Source organism: Telmatherina bonti, assembly GCF_933228915.1.
Source record: "Telmatherina bonti genome assembly, chromosome: 14".
Lineage (NCBI taxonomy): Eukaryota > Metazoa > Chordata > Actinopteri > Atheriniformes > Telmatherinidae > Telmatherina > Telmatherina bonti.
In genome coordinates, this window is record NC_136612.1 from 27,957,853 (window position 1) to 27,980,934 (window position 23,082).

Sequence of the window (23,082 nt, forward strand, 5' to 3'; positions counted from 1 at the left end):
TGTGCATGTGCACACAATCTATTCCCCACCTTCCCAACAGCATTTGATATCTTTCCTCACTTTCCAGTTATTATACCACCCAAAATCTCTCACGACCAATTGATGTGTTCTAATTTCCTCTTGCACTGATTTGCCATTATTCCACCTCAGTCAAAGATTTATTTCCATTAGTCCCTAAAGTGAGTCATTAGACATGTAGACATTCAAACATAACACAATTTACCTTTCAAGAGCTCCTATTGTGTGCAAAATTTCTCTGATAAATAGTTTTTAACTCAATCTTGGGTAATTTTTTCAGTGGCAGCTCAAAATCAAGCCGACAGTCGTCAGGTCTGTTTCTGGTTTAGGCCGTTGAGTGGTGAAATAACAGAAAAACTGACATTGTAGGTGATAAAAAGTGACCGCAGGACAGAGATGTGCAGCTCATAATGTGATTTACCCATCAGTTGCGCTCATTTTTTAGTGTTCTTTTCGTCTTGTGAGGTACATTTCTTTAAGGTTTTTCCCACATTCAAATGTGATACAAAGTCTTGTGTCATCACGGGACAAACCAGTATACATGTGCGTGCACACACAAAAACACATTACTGAGCTAATGAGTGATCTTCCTCATGTTGACAGCGTGATGGGATGTGGGTTGAAGCATAGCAAAATGACCTCAGGGCAGGTTAGACAACACAAAGACCCTCTTGTAGTCATCTGTCCCTGTATTAGAGCTTCTGGCACATTTGTTTGTCATGTGCTTCTCAGTGACAACAAGTCTCCCATGTCCTCCTCTAATTTTTCTACTGTGTGTTCTCAATGCATTAAAGGAAATATTTCTTTTACACTTAGTCAAAAATGGTCATATGTTTTAACATATCCAGAGATACCAGATGTTGGATTAAGACTTCACCAGTCTTCACCAGTGTTGTCATACTTTTGAGATTTACCCTTTACATTCTTAAAACAAAAAATAAATAAACAAATAATAATAAAAACACTTTATAATTGTTGTAATAAATGTGTATGTAATATATTTACATGTCACACCATTGTAGTGCTTTACAGTTGTAATTATACTGTTGCCTGTTTAAATGATGTGGTTTTGTCAGAAGAGATGCATGGCCTGCTGGAAATTGTGTGTTTATACTTGGCTGTATTAAAAATACTATTCCCAAATATTTACAAGGAACAGCTAAGAAAATGTTTATTTAGCCCTCAAGGGAGCTATATTACACTTAGAAAAATATACCTGAAAGGAACAACCATGTGATGCAACCATATGTTCTGGACTTCACACCAGAAGTAAATTATGTGCTTAATTTTAAGTTTAACTCTGAGATGTTATTTATAAATGCTGGCTCTGGGTGTGTGTGTGTATGTGATTATGCATGGCCTGCCATGGAGCAGCTGGACTGCAGGACAAGGCGGAGAATAAAAGAGGAAGGAAGAGAATTTCAAATTTGCATACACAATTATAGCAGATCATAGATGATTATCAGTCAATGCTTTTGTGTAATTGTAAGCCAAGTTGTACATCAATCTCTTTTTGCAAACTCTATCTATCCATCATTTAGACTTAACCCTTTAATGCATTAATTAATCCTTATTCATTAATATGTGAGAAAAAAGCTTGTAAATCGCGTTACACTATGCATTAAAGTGGCATTGTTGCCGTATGCCAGTTTAATGCATAGTGGCATAGGGCCACTATGCATTAAAAGGGTTAATTAGAGCATGGCCAATCTACCTAGCTAAACCTGATTGTACCAATGTTTTATGTGGCTACGCAAGAGCACTATATTTAAGTTTAAGGCCAGTTTCTAGGCATATGCCATTTTTATTTTGCTTTTCATCCAAACTATTTATGTTGCAAAACATTACAGGAAGAAACACATAAAAAAAATGGTAAACCTCTCTATCGTTGCACTAATCGGGTGTTATTAACTGGCTAGGCAGACACCATGCCCATTGTAATGGCACTTGACAGGAATGTCATGATCTTTTTGGGGAAATTGGAAACCAAGAGAAGCAGAGTCCCCTAAACTCTGAATGAAGTCCTCTAAAATGACACCTAGGTTAAGTGATTGAACCACTCAAAAGCATTTGTGGAGGCAAGCAGACAATCAATATCACACAATTTCCGCCATCCCTCCAGTCAGACATGATGATTACTGTGTCATGTTGTGGAAGCATCTTTTTGCAGCAAGGACTGAGAAACTAGTTGGGATGCAGAGAAAGATGTGGAAAATACAATGCAAGACAAACAAACAAAAAAAGAAATCAATAGAATTGGATACAAGGAAAACATTATTGATGTACATGACATTTATTTAAAAATAAATTCAATCCCCAATGTATCATCACAGTTAAGCAGTGATGTGAAAGAAGAAAGCAATGTGATAGGACAAAATGTGGACACAAGTGTATGACAGAAACAGGGACTACGAATTATAAAGAGCAATGATCAAACTGACTGGCATGAAAAGAAGCTTGTTGTGCGAGAGTTTTGATGGCAAAATTTGACATCTTAAGAAATAGAAATAACTTAGAGCAGCTGAATGAAAAGCCCAAACAACAGGAAACGAGGACATGTGTGAAAGGACAATCTTCCAGCTAAACAAACGAGTAAACTTTATATATCAAATTACTGCAATTGCACTCACTGCACTAACACTAATAAGCTGAGATCCTGCTGTGTTTGGCCTTGTTGAACTGCTGGAACTAGTACTATGTGTTATAATAATCAAAAACCTTATCTGGTCCCATGAAGATTCACTCATGCTATCAGAGGAATTGTGGGATTTGCTTTTGTGCCCTTTCTTCTCTGTGCTCACAGGGTGAGATTGGTTTGAATGGTGGGTGGCACTTCAGTTTCCTAACAGGAAGTTCTTGCTTACGTTGATGATTGGTTGCTTTCCTCAGAGGAAAGAGTGGGTGACATGAGTGTGTAGTTGTCTTTTTTCGAATCAAAGGCAGATAGATGAATGAAAATGCCAATCTTCCTCAGAACGGTTGTTTGTTTACCTGAACATGCCACATTTCTCAGCTGTGCCATTCATATACAACACTTGTAATGTGCTTTGACTGTGGCAAGCTCACAGAACAACAAGGACACTGATGACTTTTTAGGATCAGTTGTTCGTTTTGTGATATACAAGGGGAGCTTCCTAGAATATTGTATCCATTTTAAAGCTGTTTATTAAAATATTCAACTTCTAAATATTTCTATGTCTAAATATTCAACTATAAATAAATAAATAAATATCTAAATATCCAACTTCTAAATCCTCCCAGCATAGAGATGTCTTCAACTGAGTACGCTCTGATTTACTGCAAAGCTTTTATGTGCTTGGTATGTTGACCTGTTTAGAAATGTAGAAAATTTCACAGTTTTTTTTATTTATTTTTTTAAAATTCTTGAAATCTTTGTATTGGTCGATAGAGGATCAAATAGACAAAAGTCAGAGGACTAAAAAAGATGATACAGTAATCAGGAATGAAAACGAGATAGTCATAAATGGTTTGTTTTTGTCCTCTTTGAGCCAGTATGACAAACCTTAGCTGGTTTAGATCAGTGGATTGATTGGTTTGTTTTTAGCTGTTGTGTAATGCTAACTGGAATCCTTTCCCATCCAACAATTCTTAACTCATAAATATGCCATCATTCTGCACAGTGGGTGAAACAGAAAGAAATGTAGCTGTTCCTTGAATCTTTGCCAGTAGCAAGAGGAACACTGAATATAACTCTTATGTCCAGCAGCATGTCGTTTGGTATTGGAAAAAATAAAAGCAAGAGCAGAAAGTTAAATTGGATTCATTAATCCAAGAGGCAGTTTATTAGTTGAGTGAAATTTGTGTCCTGTGTTGTCAAGGTGTTAAATTGGCTTAGCTACATTATCTACAAAAACATTTGTGTGCGTGTGGGTGTGTGTTTGAGAGACAGAGGAAGCAAAAAAAAAAAAAAAAAAAAAAAAAAAAGGTAAGAAAATATGTTGGCACAGTAGTCTGTAGTAAATTCAATCTGTACAACTAAAAGCATGTGTCAGACTGAAAATAGCTTTGAAGCTGGTGCCAAGGTCATCTTCATTCTTTTGGAAAAGAAAGGTAGTAATGATGAAAGAGAACCCCTACTGATGAGCTGTGATGGGTTTGCCAGGGTAGAAGTCGGGTTGTTTTATGAGTGTGTCTGTGTAGGTGTTATATTGTTTTTGTGCATGTTTTTTTGTGTTTTTTTCTTTTTTTTTTTTTTTTTTTTAGTATTTTGGATAGACCTGTTGTCATTTTTGTACTGAAAGTTGTTTTCACTCCCACAGCTGCTGATTACCTGCATGCTGTGCTGTCAGGGAATAACTACTGACAGCACAGTAGTTACTCGAATCTCTGGATAAGACTGAGATCAAAGGTTATTATCACTTGGTTCTCAGTAGTTATGCCAAAGTGTGACTTTACGAGGCAATTGTTCCATTTGATTATTAAAAAAAGCCTCTGTTATCTCTGTTATAGATAACTTTAGAGGATTCATTTGTAATCACACAGTCATGTGTAATAGCTTTGGACAAAGCATACTGTTGTACTGTCTTGACATCAGTATACTTTATTAGCCAATTGTTATTCAAGAAAATACAAAAAAAAAAAAATTATCTTGGTGCTTTGTAACTTGTGCTCATTGATTGTTTTTTTTTTGTTTTTGTTTTTTTGTCTTGTCCAGCATTTAAGCAGACAGAATGATTTTCTGGATGCTGTATTATAGACATGATGCTTCCCTTAATATTCTGGATTCTCATTTTATTTTTCTATTTATTTTGCATTATTTTTGGTATTACAAAGTTTGTACTGCTGGACCGGACTGGAGATGATAGAAGAGGGACAGAAAGAGAATCGAGAAGAAGAGAAAACAAAAAACACCTCGTAGAGAGAAAAAGAGAGAGAGAAAGAGAGAAGGTGATTGCTGATAGCGATTGATTGCTTGTTGACTCATTATCAAGCCTGCATATAAGGCTTTATTGAATTCATTTATTAGCTACCTGAAGCTCACTGTGGCCTTAAGCACTTTGTAATAATTATTTTTCTCATTTAATGGTTTTCCTGTTTGAGAATTAAACCTGGTGAATAATTGACATGTCGAGTGCAAAATTAAAGGCATATATGTGTTGTACTCAGTGTGTTAGGGTTGGCTACTGTGTAGCATTAATTTAACCCTCTTATTTCATGGTAGCTTGATGACATGACATCCCTCAGGTCTGTGCATTAAAAAAACAAAAAAGAGTGAGGACTCTTTTACCCTCAGCACATGCTGAACTCCGTATTTCTGCCAGTATATCAGAAATTGTAGGTTGTTGTAAGGACAGCAGGGTTCCCAACCCTTCCAGAATTTAGTTTTGAGATCAAGCAGGGTTGGTCATGGGTGAGTAAAAACTCAATTTAGCAGAGGATGCATAGAAAGCAACGATAAATCACGTGACAGATTGGATCTTTTTGTTGTGTGCAAAGAGATGCATGAGAACCATTGACACGTGTTTTGTTAAAATGGGCGGCGTTGAAGGGACTTCTTAAGGTGGGGCAAGTAAACTTAAACTAAGAAGCTGCAGGACAGAGGTGCGTAGCAGAACGGGTCAAGACCCAGAAAGTAAAATACAGATGCTCACATATTTGTCTGGTTTTTCATGGCAGCATGTGGGATCCTGATGTTCAGTCTCTTCAGTTCAGCCAAGGACGAGAGCCGACTCGGTCTAAGAAGCCTCCGTGTCTTTCACAATGACAGGCAGAGTCTTCTGTCAGGTGGTTTGATTTTTTTATGGACTCGCCAGCTTGGAAAAAAAAATATTACAGTGAGGAAAGAAACATGATCAAACTGATCAGGTTTAATAAACATATTGAATGAGAAAATGAAGCAACATAATAGTTTTGCCATAAAATTACTCGTTTTAATTGTGCAGTTTACGGGGCATTCTGTGTTGTCACTGAGTGGTGCAAGTCAAGCAGTCTAAACTTGAAAAGTAGTTACATCAAGGAGAACAATGAGACAGACTTGCATTAAATCATGCTTTGGTTCTTATTTATTTTGTCTGCTTCTAGTTTCTGGAAAGTTTTAATGTTGGTGCAAGTACTAGTTTTGCAGTCTATTTTCAGTACACAGTTTGTTGTGCACACTTTTTTCTGTGTTAGCAACAATATCAACAAACTTGAAATCAATTGTAAAATGCTTTTTAATATAAATAATTTCAAGACCATCTGGGAATTTACTAATAATAAAAATAAATTCTTGTACATTTCTTGAACATCTTTGTGGTTTCCCACATACATTTTAATTGGAGCAACTTGAATCATAGTATCATAAGGGAGCTTTGCCTGTCTACAAATCATCCATAATAAATACATTTTTAATACTCGTAATATATATTGATAAGTTGACATGTCCAAATAGAACCTGGAATCAAGAGAAGTCTTTTCAGTGGACTTTCCCTTATCCCCTTCTCCCAACCCCTTAGGCTTTTTGTTAATGTTCTGGTCCCCGTGGAAATAGATAGTTTTCTCAGAAGCACCCAAGGTTGACTCACTTCCTCCTTTTGGTCTCTCTCTCTCTCTCTCTCTCTCTTCTTTCTTTCATTCTTTCTATGGTTCTGTGTCTCTGTTTCTGTCTGCCTCAGGTTTGTGGCGCTCTGCTTTAGAGTTTCCTGCTGTTACATTGTAACACAGATCTGAAGGTAAGGTTATTTTCTCACTATTCTGAGGTTTGTGATTAAATAGCGGACATGCCACAGTTTGGAAAGTTCCTTATACATAAAGCAAAATAATAAAGGTAGGAATGTTAGTTTTCAGTCTCAGATTAGTGTCAGGCCATTTGGAAGTGTCAAACAAAGTGAAAAAATTGCTGAGAAGCATCTGACTTCCCTCTGAAAGGTGGGAATAGAGTTTCTAACGGGGAGCAAAGAGGACCTGAAGCCTGCACCATTAATAGCTGTTAAAGAGCCAGACCGACTTGTAAACATACAATTTCACTCACTGTCTATTGGCAGCTTCAGCTCCCAGCAGTATTGTGTGGGTCTATTTGTATGTCGGATGCAGGATGGTACAGAAACATGGCTCTACACCCACAGTGGGCGTCGCAGACAGAGCTGGCAGAAAAGCTGTATGCTCTTCCTGTTTGGTTCCTCCTCCTCCAATCAGCTGATAGTTTTTGGTGCTGAGGCTAGCTGCTGATTCCCTCATAGATAAAAATGTGGAGGTTATACATTCAGTCTGTGTAATCTCCACATTTTGGGTGGTTGTGTGAGCAGGTCCTCTGATGTTGGTTTCATTTACACAATCTTTAATGAAAGGAAAATCTTCATATTTAAGGTGCAGCAACAAAATCGGAGTATTTGTTGTTGTATTTGTGCAGTTTCACTTTATTGGTGCAGACAGCGCAAACACAACCACCCGTCTAACACATTTACCATTTTCATGAAGTTGTGACACATATTTGTCATGTGAAGTATTTTTTTTGTGCATCCATAAAGAGACATAATAAAAGAAAGAGCAAAAGAATATATTCTATGAAAAAAAAAAAGAGTTATAGATTTAAAGCAATGATGGAATGATGATTATTCAGCACACAATATACATGATATTTACATGGCTTTAAGTATTGTCTCGAGTCACTCCATCATTTCATGTTTTTGCCTACATTTAAATCAAGTTCTTTGCGCTGTTTATTTGGTGTTTTCAGATAAACTCCTTTTTCATTGTGGTACTTGCAAATCCCTTAAAATGAACTGCCAAATGCAGCTGGGGTGATTTCAGCACACAGTATACTGCAGCCATCTGTCAAACCATTGAAGGGTCAGATGCTCATAGAAATGTTGACCAATTTAGCAGCATGAATGTGTCTGTCCTCCTCAAGATGAAATTGTACTCTATCTCTGGGATATAAGAGCAAGATGCAAGGTCAAGAGTTTAAGTTCAGGGTTCATTTAGAGTAACATGGGTGTTGGAGCAACAGCATAGCCTGCCAAGATTAGTGTCTAAATACGTAAATACCAGTGGAATTACCTTTCCGAGCTCATTTCACCTTATAGAAAAAGGACATATGAGAGGTGATCATATTCCCAGCTTCAATATAATGCGTGATTTGTGGTACACATGCACAGACTTTTTTTTGGTGATCACTTGAGAAGTAAAAGATTTTTGACATTTGCATTGAATTATCTAATATCCAGCCAGCTCACGGTTCATTAGACAGATGACTGAAGGTTGTGTCTAAGTCATGAGATCTTCTGCAGAATGAAGATATTTCTTTCCATGCAGGGAAATAATGTTGTTTTTGAAGTAGTTCTGTAACTATAAACCTTGTGCACATTCTCAAGTTGCTGCACTTCTCTTCAATTATGAACTGACTTCTTTTCTAAGAGGAAATAAAGTTGAAAAAGGCAAAGTAAAGGAAACGTTCCTTCCAGCAGCAGGATGGAGGATGCCTTGTGAGCAATGCGTGTTAGAAACTAGCGGTAGGATTGAGGAAATGAACTGCAGAAACATAAAATGAAAGCGATGACAGAAACAGAGAGTCAGTGAAACGCAGTGGATGAATTTCCCTTTCTACGTAACTGTTGTGTTGAAGTAAAAATGCTATGTGTAGGTTTGTTTGTGTCGGTTATGTTTATAGTGATACACAAGTGACGCACCCACTGTCAACCATTACCTCTAACATCACAAGCACCTACAAATACACGCATGCACACACACACACACTCAAAAACGCACACCACAAACTTCCCGCATACTCATATCTGTCTGTCTCTTACTGACAGTGACTGTGCCACTTTTGAGAAAGATGTGTGGGTGTGTTGACTGGAAACAAGTTGCAATGACCCAACACAAAGCCCTCTCAGCCATGACATAACATCGACAGTAGAGTCGGTTTAAGCTTTCAGCATGTTTAGAGTAAAGAGACTTGAGCCGCTCAAATATTATTAGCTTGGAGCTGCATTGGAAGAAAGGAAACAGGAAGTAGATGCCAGCGAGTTGTTGTATGTCAGGGAGTCTGGATCTCTAGTTTTGTATTTAGTTAAATCTGTCTGTGCTAAATCTAATTCACTCATTTTCTTTACCCGCTTTGTCGTAATCCGGGTCATCGGAGGGAGACTGTCCCAGCTGTCACCGGGTGAGAAGCTGGGCACAACTTGCTCGGGTTGTCGGGCACAACTCAGTCATGTATTAAATGAATGGGTACATTTTTGTTTGTTATTAGGTGTTATTTCTCATTCTCTATATTTAGAATGTGTTGCAAATAAAACAAAGTTTTGTTATCCTAATATTATCAAAACTAAATAGAAATAGACTGCTTTGTATAGCACTTTTCTAGTCTCATTGAACATTCAGCACTTTACAGCTCAGTTCATCCATTTACACACATAACACACTTTTTTCTTTTTTAATCGATTGCCATACATTGAGCCTGTTCTCCTGCCATACACACACTGTTACACCATCAATGACAATGCATGGTCCAGTATTTTGCCTAAGGACACATTGGAAAGCTTTGTGATCAGTGAGAGGCAAAAACTGAAACTACTCAACTTCCAGTTTGTAGAAAACTGCACTTCCTCCTACAGATGAAAAATGAGCAATTCTTTATCTTCATTTTGCAAAGCTCCTCTCTCCTCGACAATGATTTATGAATATAGTGAAAATATAGTGAAAAGAGTTTCTCTTTTCACTATATTGATCGACCGGGATGACAAGCCACACTCAAAGCTTTTTATATGTGTATGTGTCTGTGCGCCAGCACCACAATGCAGCAAGGGTAGAGTGTGAGGAATTACAAAATATTCAGGAGATTTGGAAATAACATCATGCAAGTTTCAGCATAATATTTTGCTCCTTGACACTTCTACAGAGGCCCAAGTGTCAGGCAACATGTGGGAGCTGAAAGCCTCTGTGCTTGAAATGTGACATTCCTGCAAGGTTCAAGGTTCAAGTTGATTTGTCACATACACATACAAGATGGCAGTGAAATGCAGTCAGGCGTGCTTCTGAGGCTGTGCAACACCCATTTTACACCCAATAAAAAACATGATAAAAACACAGCTGGAAAAAGCTAAAAAGACACAATGAATGTAAATGTAGTAGGATGCTGTGCAGTATGTATGCAGTATTTTAGTATGTGCATGCTAAAACAGAAGGTTAACTATTTCTACAATATCTACAGCCTATGTACAGTAGTATACTATGGGTAATGTAGCAGTTAGTGATGATAGGTGGTAAAATAGCATATTGTATGAGGTGTGGTTTGACATGTGCGAGGAGCAGCAGAGGTAGAATGCTGTGTTAGTGTCACTGCAGGGTAGAGTCCTGAGATCCTGAGGGAAGAAGATCCTCCTGAGTTTCTTCGTTCACTGTGATGATCCTTAGACGCCGGCCAGAGTGCAGCCATTCCAACAGTGTGTTGTAGGAAGTGTGTTGTACCCATGGCACGCTCTACTGACCTCTGCACCCTCTACAGGGCTCTTCTGTTACAAGCTGTACTGTTCCTGCACATTGGGTGATGTTACCATGCAGGACGTTCTCCACAACCCCAGGGTAGAACATCCTCATGATTTTTAAAGCGACTTGGAACTTCTTGCCTCATTCTTCATCTGACTATGTTAGGGGGTCTGTAATCCTTGGCTCTTGAGCTGCATGTGGCTCTTCAAGCATTCTGCACTGGCTGTAGGAGAAAATAAGACAGAATTTCTGTGCGTACCGGTTCACCTGTTTGCTTGATTTGTGCTAAGAGTTAGGCAGAGAAATTAGAAAACAACAACAAAAATGAACATAAAAAGAATTACCGTTAACATTAAAAGACATTTTCAAACATACTTTAAAAAAATTGATCCAGTCCCCAAACTAAACAATTCAGGAAATAGTAAGGTGCAGACCACCTCTCACAAAGGGAGAATGCACAAAATAATAATTCATTAAAATATCAGTGCATCTCCTCTCAGACTTAAAAGAGAGACCATTTTTCAGATAATTAGTTATACATCTCACTGCAAAGTTACTTTTGTGGTTAAATATTAACTCTGATGGTACAGAAGTTTGGAATAGTATTTATTCATGACACATAAATCAATTAAATGTGAACATTTTCTATATTATAAGATATATTTAGGAGTCTCATAAGTTTTGAGTAAGGATCTCAAACTCAGGTCTTTTGAGAGCTGCTCATAAATCAAACCACTTTATTGCCATAAAATGGAGCCAACAGCTTGTTGTCAAGTTCTACACAATGAATCAGGTGTGTTGCAACAGGGAAATAACTGAAACTTGCAGTACTGTGGCCCTTGAGGAATTGGGTTTGAGATTCCTGGTTTTGCGGCTTTTAACTGTGTTTATTTAGTGGTACAGTCCAAGATAGATTCTGGTGATGTGCACTCCCAGGTACTTAAAGCTGCACACCCTCTCCACCACAGTTCCATTAATCCTTAAAGAGGCGTAATTCCTCTGCTGTCTCCTCCCATAGAACACAATTGTCTCCTTGATTTAAACAAAGTTTGACACGAGGTTGTTAACGTGGCACAACAGCTCAAACTTCTCCACCTCCCCTGTATGCGCCCACCGACTGTTGTTGCAAATGCAACCCACCACCCTAATGCAACCCACCACTGTAGTGGGTTGTTAGAGTGCACCTCAGATGAAAATCCTCCTAACACATATGTAAATGAATGATGGAAATGCATGCATGAATGGCACAAAATGCTTAAAGAGTGGGATATATTAAATGAAACATTCAGAAACATGCTGCAAAAGTAAGCTATTAAAATGACTCTGTTCAGGGTTCTCATAATTACTGTTAATAGGGTGATGTAAAAGCAGTGTTTCAGCTATTTCTTATACTTTTGCTCATGAATTTTTATCAGGATACACACATATTGTTACTGCAAAACATGAAAGCAGAACTGGTTGTTCTATTTTTGATCACAGTTTTTTTTCTCTGTGTTTTATTTTCCTTACTTAACATGCCGCTATTTTTTTTTTTTTCTTTTGGCCTTTAAACTGTGTTCTTGGTTCTCAAATCAATAACAAAGTATTTTTACAGCTTCAGGGTGTTGAAGATGGCAGTGTGGATCCAGGCCCAGCAGCTTCAGGGAGATGCTCTGCACCAGATGCAGTCACTTTACGGTCAACACTTCCCCATTGAAGTCAGGCATTACCTGTCCCAATGGATAGAGGGTCAGCTCTGGTGAGTTTCTTGCTTCTTATTCCACATTTATGAGCATACAATATCTGTGTATGTATGCATTATTCTACATTTTTGCTATGGATCTTGTATACATACATGCCTGCATGTTATTAGGGATGCTATCGATCTTGAGAACCCCCATGAAGAGTTCAAGGCAAAACGCCTGCTGGACAGTCTGATACAAGAGTTGCAAAACAAGGCTGAGCACCAGGTTGGAGAGGATGGCTTCTTACTTAAAATCAAACTGGGACACTACGCTAATCAGCTTAAGGTGAGTATTTTTTGCCTAGAGTCTCTTAAAAAATATCATACACAGTAACATTCTATTTTTGGTGTTGGTTTAAGACGTGTATAACTTGCATTGGACCAATTTTAAACAAAAGTAAGGTCAGCCTTGCTCAAAGACTCAAATACAACTGAATATGTTTCCTACCTTTGTTCAATTTAAGATTAAAGTTTAAGTTACAGTCTTAATTTAGGTTCTCATAAAATGAGATCCATATAAGTTGTTAACTAGATAAAGCTTTGCAGCTCTCCTTTTATTTGACTCCTCCTTTTTAGCAACTTTTTACAGTGCAGTGATGACAACAATTGTTAGTTAGCAAAGCTAGTTTATTTTTAAAAAAAAACAACTCCAGTCAAACTAATAGTACTGTCTCATTTGATTAATTTCTTAATCTTTGTGAAAGTATTGCTGTAAGAGACAGGTGACATGAGATCTGGATGCTGGAGAAGTGACCCAAGCTAATGCTTAGTATCAAGATGGGGCAGATAACTGTCAATTTTTTACAGTGGTAATAGAATTTTATATGTACTTTTTCTAATAAACGAGAGAAAAATCTATTTCTTTAACTATAATAGTTTAATTTCAGCTTGCCCAGCACAGTATGAGATTTAAGAGATTTTTACACATTGCAACTCTATCTTCTCAAAACAACAGCACAAGTCAATCATCAAGAAATACAGTAGTATGTTCATGAAAGGGGTTGTGTGAAATAGTCAGGAGTAGGCAGTGCCTTCAGTAGATACAGTTTAGCCTATCCGGAATGCGTTTATGATGGGTGAAGCAAGCTAACCTTTGGACAGGATTTATCTTATTTATCCATCTGATCTAAACTAAAACAACTGAAAGCTAAAAAAACAAAAAAAAACAAACAAAAAAAACAATAGTTGAGCAAATGTTGAGCAAATGTTATATTGTACATCTTATTTACTTCATCACTAGGTTTTCTCAACAGTTGAGTGTCCATGTTGCAACACAGTCCACAGTCCATTTTACTGTGTGATGGGAAAATTGTGTAAAAATGGTGTGAAAATCCACAATACATCAATTATTTGAACCTAAAATCTTTGACATTTGAGTAGTTTTAAAAATCCTTTCTTCTGGTGGCCTTGTGCTTGAGCAACTATTAGCTTGGTTTGTCTTTCATAAATACTTTAATTGCTTAGCATAGCTGATAAAACATTTAAAAACTCATAAGTACTTTTCATAGCATTATTTAAAAGGTAAATTAATTCAATTGCATTTTTATTGAAATGGAGGTCTGTTGTGCAAACACACAGCATCTGTACACATCATGCATTGTGACATAAACAGTAAACACACACCTAGCAGATCAAGCACACCTGTTGAGACTACTTCGATCAAACAAAAAATAAAAACTGTAATTGATGCGACGGCTTCTATACTTCTAACAGTAATTACATTGTTTTTTACAGTAAAATATGATGCATTCTTAGAGCATACATGTTCAGATCAGTTGTGTTATTTGCAGCAGTTCTTAGGAAGAGCACAGAGTGTTTCGAGAACAGGTTGTAAACAATATGAGGAGAATGACTCAAGTGAATGCTAAGGTAGCCAACCACCAATGCTATTTATGGTCAAACACTGTGGTCATAAATGTGCCCCTCTGTTTGCCTTCTCTTCTTAAAACTAGTCAGAGAAACGGTATTAATTCAGGTGAAATTAGATATTGAGCGGCGTTCATGTTTGCCATCATGTGGTATCCACATTAATGCAGTTCAAAGAAAGCAATTAAAGCTCAAAGCTCAAATCAATCCCACGATAACCAAGAGACTCCAAACAACATTTTCAAACAAAAAGTGAAACCACAATTTCATGAACTGCTCATCTCCAGAAAAAAATAAAATCATAATAACGCATAAACAGCTTAAGTGTATACACTACTAAGTCATGTCTCTGAAGTGCACCATGCTGGGTCTCATTAGACTAATGGGTTTTAACATGTCAGCAGCGTCGACTCCAGAACTTAGCATGCTTCTTTGATGCTAAACTAAATTGGTGTGTCCTGTGTGCAGTGGCTGCTTTGCTCATCAGGAGCTAAAAGGCCTTAACACAGTTCATGTGCTCCTTGTCTTTCAGAGCACGTATGACCGCTGTCCTCTGGAGTTGGTCCGATGTATCAAACACATTCTCTACACAGAGCAGAGGCTTGTCAGAGAAGCCACAAATGTAAGTCAAATATATGTGTGTGTTGCAAACTGAAAAAAGCAGGCTGTCACCTGTGGACGTACTTCCATGTAATATTCATTTTATAGCATTTACTGAGCCTGAAAACACAAAGGAAAGCTCAAACGACACAATGGCGTTTGATTCAGAGATTGGGTAACAGGATAACTCTCATTTTCATCTATTTTTCTAACAAACATCAGCACAATCCTGAGCGTTATCACAGATACAATGCTAACTGTTGTGTTAAAACAATGCTTTTGTGTCTCTCTTCTGTGATCTTTCCATTTTAAAGGATGACAATAAGTAAACAATTTCATTGTTTCTAAGATGCTCTGAGTTCTGAAAACCATAAAGCCAGCGGAGCGTAAAACATCTGACTCTCAGCAACTCCTGTGGTGAATTGATTTTCAGTCACATCAAGTCTTTTCTATTAGTGGAATATATTTGGACTGACTGAATTTCACCCTGTTTAGTCTGAAACTCTGAGGCACCATAGTGCACTCTCTCAGTACTGAAATGACCATGCGGTTACATCACATATCAGTTTGCGTTTTCTTTTCGTCATCAAGGGTTTAGTTGTCAAGTAACCCAAATGCAACATATAGAGGTCAATGAATCACATGCAGCTTAGTTCCCTTCCCTAAGGATATCAATACAATCTCAGCTTTCAGCTCATCAGTGGCCAGCCATTACCATTAAGAACCACCAATAACAACCCAATATCCAGGCTTTGTACCATTTCAAACACAGACATTACTAATCACACACTCTCTGCTTCCTCCATCTTCCATCCTCATCACTCCTGCATTGTTATTGTTAGTCAAACTCGCCATTGAGTGGAATGATGGACAGCATGTCTCAGAAGTACCAGCAGATCAATCAAGCTTTCGAAGAGCTACGTCTGCTCACCCAAGACACTGAGAATGACCTGCGCAAGCTCCAGCACAACCAGGAGTACTTCATCATCCAGTATCAGGAGAGTCTTCGTATCCAGGGTGAGACAGGAGCACCTGCATGTCAATAACGTTGCTCTGAATAACTGTGTGAATTAATGATTTGACTGGTAATAGATTGCTTCAGGATTGGCAATTTTGAGAAATTAATGGAAGAGAAACATTTTTAATTCAAGCACAAGCGTTTCTGTGTCCAGCTTGATTAAATGTCTCTTTTCTTGAATGAAATTCCTTGTTTTTAAATCAAAGTTGAGCCACTTGCAAAGTACATTCATGATATGCCATTTACTAGTTTTACATAACAATTTGAACTGCATTTAAAGAGCTGGTTTCACATGTTTTGACCACTGGTTTATTTATTTATTTATTTATAGTTTTTGGTTAAACGCTGAAATTTCCACAACTTTACAGCTTTTGCTTGAGAGTTGCAGTCAACAATGCTAAGAACTTTGAATGTCTGTTCTACCTTTTCAGGAGGTGATTTAAACATTTATTCCTCAAGGGCACAGCATAGTGAACTGTTTAAACATTTCTCCCTACTCTGTCAGTGTTTAACTTGTCCCAACCCTCCTCAGCTCAGCTGACCAGCCTTGCCACGCTGCCCCCTGCTGACCGCCAGCTACGGGAGCCCACCCTTCTCAGCAAGAGGGCAACAGTGGAGGCATGGCTTACCAGAGAGGCCAACACACTACAGAAATACAGACTGGTGAGATTTGCTCAGGAAAATATACACTTTGTGTCATACAGTTATGCAGAGTGTGATTCACTATGTGACTAATACCTTTTCTTTTTTTAAATTTTTTTTAGAATGTGTATTTTTATGCATGGATAGCAGGCCATGAACGTGAATAATCCTCTGCAAAAATAGAAAATTCTAAGCTTGTATGTTTTGGGGCTTTTTTTGTGCATAGGACCTGGCAGAGAAGCACCAGAAAACATTGCAGCTGCTGAGGAAGCAGCAAACCATCATTCTGGATGATGAGTTGATCCAGTGGAAGAGACGGCAACAGCTGGCAGGCAATGGGGGCCCACCAGAGGGAGGCCTGGACATCCTTCAATCTTGGTGAGTTTTTTTCCTGCACCCCACGAAGAACACAGCTACTAGACTTCCTTACAATTCCAAGAGTTTTTGGGTTTGCAAGTCAGTGGTGAGTCACACTGGGTTTATTTCAAAGTTTATTGGCTTCAATAAGAGAGATTTGCTGAACAGTGACCTTTGTTGCGTATTGTTTTGTAATCCCTTATATTGACATATTTTCTTTGCTGTTTTTCTTTCTGATGAAGTGAAAACATAGTGTTACTTTGATTTATCCTCCCAATGTAGTTTTTGGGATAGTGTTCACCTTTGATTACAGCATTCAACAGATTTGAATAAACAAAACGTTTGGTCATTCCTTCTTTGCATTTCTGTTTGTGTTTTATGTTGTGCTAAATGTAAGGTGTGAAAAGCTGGCTGAAACTATTTGGCAAAATAGGCAGCAGATTCGGAGGGCAGAGCACCTCAGACAACAGCTTCCCATCCCTGGACCTGTTGAAGAGCTCCTAAATGAACTCAACAGTACCATCACGGATATCATTTCAGCATTGGTCACCAGGTGTGTGTGTGTTTTTCACGTCTTCTAAAGATCTTAAAATTCTTTCTTTACTAAAAGAAGATGCCATTATAAATATAAATATAGGCTTAATATCATTTTGGGAAGTGTTCTGCTGTCCTTTCCTGTGCTTTATGCAAGCGAGTCCTACCACAGAAGCATACTTGATTTTGTGGTTTAAACCGTCAGAGAGAGAGTGAGAGAGAAAACGAGAGAGAAAGATCTCCTCTGTTTTAAATTAAATTAGTCAGGCATTCCAATTATCCATCTAATGATTTAATCCACATGAGAAAGGTTTGTTTCTGTTTTCCTGTTTAGCAGTTAGCAATATCGAGTGTCTGCTAAAGTCAGAGCATTTTGCTTTAGATTAGGCCCCATTTACTTTCCAGTTATAATTTGGAGGATTTCTTGGTTGATTTGGTGAAACTCGCCGAGTGCATTTTAATACAATCACTTAAACACCACTTTATCAGGAAAGAGAAGCAATGAGTAAACCGGTTTATAGTTCAGCCAAATAAATTTGCATTATTGTAATTGCCAGATTTGTTAAAGACTCATGACTGACTGTGAATGTGCCCAAAGCTCAAGGATGGAGGTTACATCCACCTAAAGAGATCTACAGAGATAAAGAGCATGGATTGTGTAAGAACTTAAAGGAGACTAAGAGTACATGCAACGTGTTTCAGTCCATTATTGTAGTCCCCAGAGGCACATCTGCCAGGGCCTTTAAACCCTGAAGCATCTCAGCGCAAGAGTATTCTGAAGTTTTTGACAGCATCCTCCCCCACTTTCCTAGAGGATAGTCCCTGCAGGGACCCATAACACACTGAGAAGTCATGTCATTGTCACAATGATTTCTGATTGGCCACAGACAAGCCTGTGACCAGACAGTAATGCACTGTTTTTAGGTGCAGTACAAATTCATGTTATGTTTCCTCAGCAACATCCTCTCTAGATTCCCCTCAAAGCCCAGGAGGTCTCGTACTGAGCAAGGGAGAGTGCCGCCTTCTCAGCACCACTTAGTTCAGCTACAGATCAGAAGGCTTTAAGGCTCATAACAACAGAATGTTTTCCTCCAAGGTCCCTCTGTGCCAGAGGATTACTTATTTGACCATGTTTGCTGTAGTCTCACTTCTTGTGCTTTTTTTGTGTTGTCCTTTGGAAATCAGACTTCGTACAGACAGCAACAAAGGCCAGCCGCTTCAAGAGAATCTAATAGTTAGTTGTTTGCTGAACACTGATTTATTACCATGATGTTGTGTGAATGGGTATAGTTACTCACTTACTTATGGTTAAATCCTCAGGGTAATGCTCTTGAACCTTCAGGTCAGTACAAATAAAAGAAACCTGCAGTTCTCGCTATCAACACACAGTCTGTGTTGACATTTTGCACCAAACACATTGGACGCAAGTTAAAAGACTGATGAAAAGCAGTAGCTAATTATTGCACTTTAAGCTAACAAACTGACACGTAAATCCTATTTTAGAACAAGATTTAGATGAAATTAAGAACCCCATTTTAATGTCAGCTTTCGTTTTTACAGGATTTAGATTAGATTGCTTCTAAATATTTTTGAAGAATTTTCTCACATTTTTGGTAAGTTATGCAGATCCTGGTAGATTGCCAAATGCAACGTGTCCAAGGGCAAATTTAACCTTGACATGTTTGCAAGTTAGTCATGTGCCACACATAAAGTAAGGATGCACTCAATGAACTGTTACAGCTATTAAAAGGAATTTGTTTTAAGCTTATGACATGTTTTCAGAACACAAACTCATAACACTGTTATTATAAAAACAAACATGTGTTTAGCTATAAATGGAGAAAACCAGAAATATGCTTTTTATGCATTTTTGACTCCGTTAAAAAGATCATCAGCTTCCAGAAAGGATCTTATACCATTATGTGAGCTGTATAATAAGAATATGAATGTACCAAAGAGCTAGTAGCTGACTGCAGGAAGAAGTCAAGAGTAATTTCTCCTTTACTACTTGACAAACCTGATGAGTACCGTAAAGGTACAACACCTGGCCCCTGAAACTGGCTACAAGGTGGCCTTGAATCCTATATGCTGTTTATTATCAAGGCTATTGGTGCCTTTGCTTTTATTTAAATCTTAACATTTTTTGATTGATCAACTTTTATATGTTTTTATTAAAATATTTTTACAGTATGTTCAATCAGATAGCACTTACTATCACAAATCAGCCCAGCTTTTAACATTTATCCTTTTCGTTTTCTAGATAGGCATTTTTATTATTAGGCTTGAATAAACACAGTTATTTTAAATTAAACTAATTTTGGATATTTTTAAAAATAAAATCAGATCACAGTGATTGGCTTTAATTAGTTATTAATTATTTCTATAAAGTGCTCTGAGATGATTTTGTTGGATAAATAAAGCTGAATTGAATTCAACCACTGCGGGCTGTTGGTAACAACAGGGTCAGCTTTTGCTCATCCTGTGCAATTCTCCTGTGAGATTACAGATTTATTCTGCCAGCATATTAATATAGCAAACATTTAAATGCAGGCCTACTCATCATGTTGTTATCTGTTTGTTCCTTTTGTTTGATCAATTGTGTGGTTAGTGCAATTTATCCAGGATAAACAACCAGACAAAACTGCATGTGCTTGTAAGCTAGTTTTTACATTATGTATTACGTAATGCCTTTATTTAACCTCAGTTTTAAGAAAGGTAAGCTGGTCAATCACAATTTGTTTCTGTTTTTAACTCCTAATTTTTCTATTTTTGTCTGTGTCCACAGCACCTTCATCATTGAGAAACAGCCTCCACAGGTTCTAAAAACCCAAACCAAGTTTGCCGCCACAGTGCGCCTCCTAGTGGGTGGGAAGTTAAATGTGCACATGAACCCCCCACAAGTCAAAGCCACCATCATTAGTGAACAGCAAGCTAAGGCCCTGCTTAAAAATGAGAACACAAGGAAGTAAGTCTATTGCAGCACTTTCTCTCAGTGGATGTAAAAACCCATGGGTTGAAACGGAATAAAATGACAGGTTTTGGACTTCCAACAGTGATTATTGAATCTCAGAACAAACTCTGGCCCCGTACGAATCCAGACCTAACCACAAAAACATGACTGGAACTTGAACAATGGGCGCTAAGGAATCTATGGAGTGGATACAGAATCCACATTTAGCCTGTTTCACAGCCTCATCCCACATTTATCCCAACCCATAGAAACCCTCCAAAACTTTGGGTCAAGCTAGGCGGGCTTGTGGGAAAACGAGTGCGACATTCAGCTGCTTAGCCATCATATGCTCTTATTTCATCTGCTGTGAACATTCACCCAGAGACATCTAATGGATGTTTCTGGTGAAGAAAAGATGGACATGGTGATAGTTACACATTCCAATTACACAGGGCTTAAGTGTGAACATGATTCTTAGAACTTAGATGACTGGAATATTAGGAAGAATATAATTCCCAGCACTTAAAGCATCACAAAAGAATGATGAACTAATTGACTCAACCCTTGACCCTCTTTCTCAGTGACAGTAGTGGAGAAATTCTTAACAACAACTGTGTGATGGAGTACCACCAGACTACTGGCACGCTCAGCGCCCATTTCAGGAACATGGTGAGTGAGAGTCATGGTCTAAATGAGCAGACTAATATAATTCCTCTTATACTTCTCAAACTGCTTGAAAAGTTGATCTGAAATTATATTTACTTTCAAATTTCTACCTTCCCCCTATCATCCTCCTTTGTTTCAGTACATATAAATAATATATTAACCCGAGAATATATAATTGTTTGTGTGAAGATTTACTTTAGGGCTACTCACCAGGAATGAAAGTAAATCTTTTGCCAGCTGCTTTCCAGCCTTTTGGACAGAATCTTTTTCAAGTTAATATTTTCTCCTTATCAAATGGGAAATTTGGGGATTTGGATATGTATACACACATACACACACCAGACACAGCTTTTAAACTTTTTACTGACTGTGACACTCCTCAGTGATTCCCTTGGCAGTACAGTGTGCCACATAACACTCAGGAACGTCTTAAAGAGCTCACCAAAGAGATCCAGACCTAGATCAGGCTGTCCACATTTCCATTCATTAAAGTATGATGTGTGCCTTACCACTTAACCCGCAGCATACAAAGGATCACCAGCTTCTTTCTTAGTGGTTTTGGCTCTTTAAGAACACGCTATGTACAAATGTACCTCTCCCCACATTGAAAGTATGCCAAAGGTTGTCAATTGGTGTATAGGAGAAAAAAAAAGTAGTCAAAGTTGTTTGGATCTGATAAGATAAACCATCCACTGTCCCTATCTAGCAACTTTGTATTGTGGGATATGGCTTTGTATGTGCTGCACAATCGCGTCGTGCTCCTGAGCCTCACTCTTCTGCTGCATATCATAAATGTTGTTAGCAACAATACCCTAGAGCCTTTCATGGATTATTTAGATGTCAGCCCTGTAGTCTGACTCAAAGTGAAATATGCATGTGTACTTTGTTCATGATATGCACAACGAAAATCTTACAGTATGGCCCACATTTTTATATTTATCTGCCTTTTTCCACATCATTTCTCTGTAGTCTTTGAAGAGGATTAAAAGATCGGACAGAAGAGGAGCAGAATCAGTCACCGAAGAGAAGTTCACCATTCTGTTTGAGTCACAGTTTAGTGTTGGGAGCAACGAGCTTGTCTTTCAAGTTAAGGTAAGTGTGTGTATGCAGAGGGAATATAGTATAGATTTTTTTTGTCCTTAATCATACAAATGCAAGAATATTTTTCTTCTTACAAGAGCTTAAGCATCTGTTGTGACACTTAATGAGCTGTATGTGCGAAATATAAACCGAATCAATTGCATTTGTTGCCCATTTTCATTAATATTTATCATATGCTAATCTATTAACTATTAAATCTATAGAAATGTGATAGCGTTTGTGTTTTTTGTTTGTTGAATGTGCATCATTTATTGTTGCAGCATTTCTCCACTGATGCGATACCTTGTGTTTTTTTCTCTGAACAGACACTATCACTTCCTGTAGTGGTGATAGTTCATGGAAGCCAAGACAATAATGCTACAGCAACTGTATTGTGGGACAATGCTTTTGCAGAGCCGGTAAGTTCATGCTTTGGTGTATATGTGTGTCTGTGTTTATGTAGAGTTTGTTACATTGTTTTGTAATTACCCTCTGTTTTGATGTTTTTGTAACGGCTAGCATATAAAAGTTCCCATTTTATTTAGCAGCTTTCATTGTTGTTTGGAATATTGTACATTTAACAAAATCATATGAAGATTGGCTTTATGGCAATTCTTTACATTTATACTGTGAAGAATCAGTCCCAAATAATGTGTAAGTCCTCACTCTCCCTTTTAACTAATTAATATTTCTAAGCATAAATAAAGAGAAATTAAACATAAAATGAGTGTGATTCACATAATGTAAGTATAGAAAGTGCAACATCTCTAGAAGTTGCTGATTATGCTTATTTATGTGTTTATGTTTCATCCATGATGGTGTTTTGCTCGCTGCTCCCACTTTACTCCCTTCAGCGAAGCTTATTTTAATCCCTGCTGATTCTGCTGTGTATGTAGGGACGGGTGCCTTTTCTTGTGCCAGATAAAGTGCTCTGGCCTCAGCTGTGTGATGCCATCAACATGAAGTACAAGGCAGAGGTGCAGAGCAACCGAGGCCTGTCTGAGGAGAACCTGGTTTTCCTGGCTCAAAAAGCCTTCAGCAGCTCCAGCAACAACCCTGATGACTACCGGAGCATGACAATGACCTGGTCACAGTTTAACAGAGTCAGTGCCAGTCTCTTACCTCGTGATCCTTTCTGCAAACATGCATCTTTTATGAAAAAAACCCCATTATATTTATCTTCTATGATCAGTTTTAATG

At 37.9% G+C, this 23,082-nt stretch overlaps 1 protein-coding gene across 1 annotated transcript in view; it reads left to right on the forward strand.

The window, feature by feature from the left end:
• Nucleotides 1-23,082, forward strand: part of stat5a (signal transducer and activator of transcription 5a) — a 53,076-nt gene that overhangs the window by 24,536 nt on the left and 5,458 nt on the right. The window contains exons 2-13 of the mRNA XM_079253286.1: nucleotides 12,041-12,184; nucleotides 12,299-12,455; nucleotides 14,568-14,657; nucleotides 15,478-15,652; nucleotides 16,186-16,316; nucleotides 16,522-16,673; nucleotides 17,050-17,205; nucleotides 19,972-20,151; nucleotides 20,718-20,805; nucleotides 21,772-21,894; nucleotides 22,209-22,301; nucleotides 22,779-22,985. Coding sequence (XP_079109412.1) covers nucleotides 12,057-12,184; nucleotides 12,299-12,455; nucleotides 14,568-14,657; nucleotides 15,478-15,652; nucleotides 16,186-16,316; nucleotides 16,522-16,673; nucleotides 17,050-17,205; nucleotides 19,972-20,151; nucleotides 20,718-20,805; nucleotides 21,772-21,894; nucleotides 22,209-22,301; nucleotides 22,779-22,985 — 1,680 coding nt within the window. The 5' untranslated portion in view covers nucleotides 12,041-12,056. The remainder of the gene's footprint in view (nucleotides 1-12,040; nucleotides 12,185-12,298; nucleotides 12,456-14,567; nucleotides 14,658-15,477; nucleotides 15,653-16,185; nucleotides 16,317-16,521; nucleotides 16,674-17,049; nucleotides 17,206-19,971; nucleotides 20,152-20,717; nucleotides 20,806-21,771; nucleotides 21,895-22,208; nucleotides 22,302-22,778; nucleotides 22,986-23,082) is intronic.